Source organism: Pyxicephalus adspersus, chromosome 2, assembly GCF_032062135.1.
Source record: "Pyxicephalus adspersus chromosome 2, UCB_Pads_2.0, whole genome shotgun sequence".
Taxonomy (NCBI): domain Eukaryota; kingdom Metazoa; phylum Chordata; class Amphibia; order Anura; family Pyxicephalidae; genus Pyxicephalus; species Pyxicephalus adspersus.
In genome coordinates this window covers 78,143,076-78,147,466 of record NC_092859.1, presented here as the reverse complement: position 1 = coordinate 78,147,466, position 4,391 = coordinate 78,143,076, and the positions used below count along the sequence as shown (strand labels likewise).

The following is a 4,391-nucleotide window of genomic DNA, read 5'->3' as shown; positions in this document are numbered from 1 at the left end:
ACATCTGTCCTAACTGACAGCAGGACCCCAAAGAGAACCATTATATTTTCATTAAAAAAGCAATAATTCACCACCTTAGCCTGGTAAAGGTGTTTAGATAACATGTAAACTGCATGTGACATTTAAACATAGTGAGTAGTACACAAAAAGAACACATGAGACAGCATAATGCAATACACATGTTAGAAGGCTTTTATTCAGGTTTCCCAGGCTTGTACAGCAACAAATAACTGGACGTATTTTAGCGCCTATTCACAAGCCACGTGATTCTCACTGTGCAAGCCAGTAAAGCCTGAATAAAACCATGCCAGTGGGATTTCATTGCATATCATGCATGCTGTTAAGCTGCGTACACACTTCCAATTTTTATCGTTGGAAATGAACGACTGAACGAACGACGAATGACCGATTGGCCAAAGATTGTTCGTAAAAAAAGTAACCAATGACGCCGACGAACGAGGATAGTCGTTCAGTGATCGTCCATGGTCTGAGCATGTGCGGTGAACGAATGTTCGCTCACTTCCTGTGGTGCACGTGACTTCCTGTATCGTTCAAACGATCGCATCTATCCTGTGTACAATATCTTTGAACGATCGTGTCGTTATCTGTATGTACAGGATCGGTACCATATGATCGTTCGTATATATCGTGCAGGATTGTTCGGCGTTCGTTTACCAACGATAAAAATTGGAAGTGTGTACACAGCTTTACACTTTTTGTTATTCTACAGTTACTATGGCTAAAGCTGAGAAAAGTTGTAGGGACATGATTGCAGACAGTTCCTTGGCCACAGTGGTAGTTGTTTGCTTTATTGCATTGCAGAATAACACAGTACTCGTATCTGTTTACACTGATAAACAAATGTTATTTGATGCAATTGCCCTGATTTATTAAATCTTTCCAAGGCTGGAGAGAATACACTTTTATCAGTGAATCTGGGTGATCCAGCAAACCTGGAATGGATCTGGTTTAGGATTCAAATAGTTGCTAGCAAATTAGTTTAGGAAGTTCATTTCAGGTTTGCTGGATCACCCAGCTTCACTGATGAAAGTGTTTTCTCTCCAGCCTTGGAGAGCTTTAATAAATCAGGGTCAATGAATATGACAGCCAGTCCTTTATAAACAACGCAAATGCCTCCCCACGGAATCTACAGCAAATGTTTTTTAAAGCCCCATTGACTTTATTACAGTAGATACATTTTCTTTTACAGTTAATTGTCAAAAATCTTCAGTTTGAAGATGGAAAAATGATCCCTGCCTCAAATTACTTTTCAAGAGGTGAAAGTACTACTTTGGAACTAACTGATGAAGAAAAAAATATAGAATCTAATATCAGGGTAAGTCCTACTATGAAGCCAACCTATATTCTCCTTCATATGAACTCCCCAAAGGACAAATTCTAAAATTTCTATGAAATACAACAGGAAAACAGTACAGATGTCTGATTGATGACACATACTTGAAGTGCAGCCAATATTTACAGTTGTAATTTTATTATATACATCTAGGACATTTGGAAGGGAATCCTAACTAATGTTGCTGCAGTTGAAGACACAACTGATTTTTTTAAATCTGGAGCTGCATCAATGGACGTTGTCAGGTCAGTAGTATTTAAAATATCAAATGGAGAGTATTTTTCACTAATATTTAAATAGCACCGGGTTTATATTTATTAAAGCAACAGCAATATTTCCAAAATTATGATTTTGTGCCACAAAGTAAACTTGAAGCTCACACATAGTCACACCTTCCAGTAGCTCCATTTTTTTTTTTTGCAAGACATGGGACTGGACTGGAAAAGAAATATGCATATCATTATTCTTAATTTTGTATTTAATCACTGATATTTGTCACCAAAATCTTCAAATTCATGATGTCTATGTTGAATAATCAGGAACCAGTACAGTATTACACTGCAACAGATATAACGTGTGTAATAAATATACATACAATATAAATGAGATCACGTTTGAAGCAAAAGTGCTGCATAAGAGCAAGCACCACAAAATTCCTCACTGTTAGTACTCGTAACAATGAATGTGCCACTTTTATTGGGCATGACTTCCTGACTAACCCCTGCCATCTACTTTTCATTGGAGTGTCCATTGGAGCTTCCTTAGTGGCCAGTTATGGGACAATGGAAGTACTGGTGGGGGAGCTTAGCAATCATATTAGGATAAGTCTGTAGCAAGGTAAAGTTTTTAACTTTTAAGCTGTCCTGTTGCTAAAATATGTCTTTAAAATAAACTATTCTCTGCAAGGAAGACATGGAATACTGACCTCTCCTTGTGACAGTGCCTCCAATATCTGTAGTACTGAAATTGTATCACCACTAAGATTCTCTAGAATAAAATGCTTTTAGTGAGTGTTGCATTTTTGGACTCTGCTTCACCCAGTGGTTCAGTTATCCAGCACCACGTCAATACTGCATCTGGTTGTGATGGGAGGTTGACTAGAGAAACTACATGGCATATCAGAGGATCTTGAAATTGACACTTCTGTAATATTTTTAGTATTGCAGAGTCTACCAGCACAGGCAGCAGGAGGGGTAAGTATTGTATGTCTTCTTGGAAGGGAAGAGTTATTTCAGTGGCATAGCTGGTTAGAGCGAGATGGTGTTTAAAGAAGGGAGGATGAGATTACTTTTTATGTGTCTTGATATTTGTTCCATGCTATGTCATGTATTTTCACAGGTTGGTTGAGGAGATCAAACAGAAATGTAATGGCATAGAACTACACAATGAAGATGTCTATATGGCCACCACATTTCAGGACTTTATACAGATGGTTGTGAGAAAATTCAGAGGAGAAGATAAAGAAGAATTAGTTATAGATTATGTAAGTGGTAAAAATCAATTAACAGAAATACAAAAAAAACATAATTATGATGACTACTGCCCACAAGTAAAACTATTTTCTTGGAGCCATTTCTTTGGTTCTTTCAATCAGTGTTCCCCAATCTACATGCAATAGGCCTTTGTTAAAGGATTTTGATTGTGTTATAAAGGGTTCTTTTCACATCAGTTTGAGAAGTTTCTGAAATCATTCAGGCTTTACTGACCAGATTCAGCTACTTCAAACTGCTTAGGTATTCTTATAGACGTGTATGGTGAGAAAAGCAGTGGTTACACAAACAAATGCCTGTTGATGCTGTTGCATAATCTGAAGAACTAGACCTCTTTTCTAGGACTGTAGTTCTATATTTGTAAGGTTTGTTTTCTGCTAATGTATTCATGCCTGAACTTTTGCTGAACAACAAACAACATTGTGCAAGGTACATTACATAATGTTTTGTAAGATGCAGTTTGTGTTTAGTAGTGACTTGGAAACTTGTAGAGTAACTTTTGCGGAGGCACAGTAGAAAGTAGGGGGAAATCTGATAGTTTAGCCTGCATACTTCTAATTGCATCATGCTCTTGGCTTAAGTAGAACAGTAAATAACCATAGCTGTTTGGCAGTCTGACAGCTAACTGTACTTTTTCAGAGACTATCCAAAGATGGGAAGATTACTCCTAAAACTGAACTCCAAGGACATATAATACATGAATACAAGCAGTTATGTAATATTTAAAACATTTAAGTTCTAAATGCAACTAGTGAAAGTAGCCAACTTTTTTTTGTATTTGGTTTTAGTTATTTGCTAAGCAGAATTCAGACAGAGAGAGAGAAACTGATCTAGAATCCCTTGGTTTGACAGTGAACATAAAATAGAAACAGTGAAAAATAGAACAGTGTGAGCAGAGAGTTAATCTCATAGGTGTTACTTCTCATTCACTGGCCACTATAAAGGCAGGGGTGTACCTTTACTACCATGGTGGGCAAGGGCATAGTTATACTGTATGCACTCAGTGCTTTGGTCACAAGATCAGTTGCACAGAATTACAAATCCTTCATCAGTTAAGACAGTTCACATTTGAACATGCCAGCTGTAAACCGTGTCCAATGTTCAACTTTTAAAGAAATTAAACTTTAGCTGAACCAGAAAAAGCCTGCCTGACCTCATTGCCATGCTAAATCAGTGAAAAGGGAAAAGATGGCGCACAAACCTGAAACCTCCTCTACTGACATTATCTTCTCACTTCTCAACAAATCCCCTCTTCTTTCCCACTTAGACTTTACTCCTCGGCCTACCCACTAAAGCAGTTCAAAACATTACTTTCAATATTACCCCCTGGAACAGGCACATTTTGCTAGTCTGTTTTTACATCTAACTCCTGCAGGTCTTCTTCAGCTTCTTTCAGCACAAACACTGCAACAGTGGCTGCATGTCATTGCTCAGGGTGGGCTTTGTAATGGTTTCAATGGCAGACCTTGTCTGCACAAGGTCCATCAACACAGCCACTTGTAGTCTCCATAAGGAAAATGTGCTAAGGGTAATAATTTTTTTGCTAA

At 37.7% G+C, this 4,391-nt stretch overlaps 1 protein-coding gene across 1 annotated transcript in view; it reads left to right on the top strand.

The window, feature by feature from the left end:
• ALDH1L2 (aldehyde dehydrogenase 1 family member L2) overlaps positions 1–4,391 on the top strand; it is a gene marked incomplete in the record, with an annotated part of 30,615 nt that overhangs the window by 14,283 nt on the left and 11,941 nt on the right. The window contains 3 exon segments of the mRNA XM_072401169.1: positions 1,211–1,336; positions 1,508–1,599; positions 2,693–2,837. Of these exon segments, the coding sequence (XP_072257270.1) occupies positions 1,211–1,336; positions 1,508–1,599; positions 2,693–2,837 (363 nt within the window).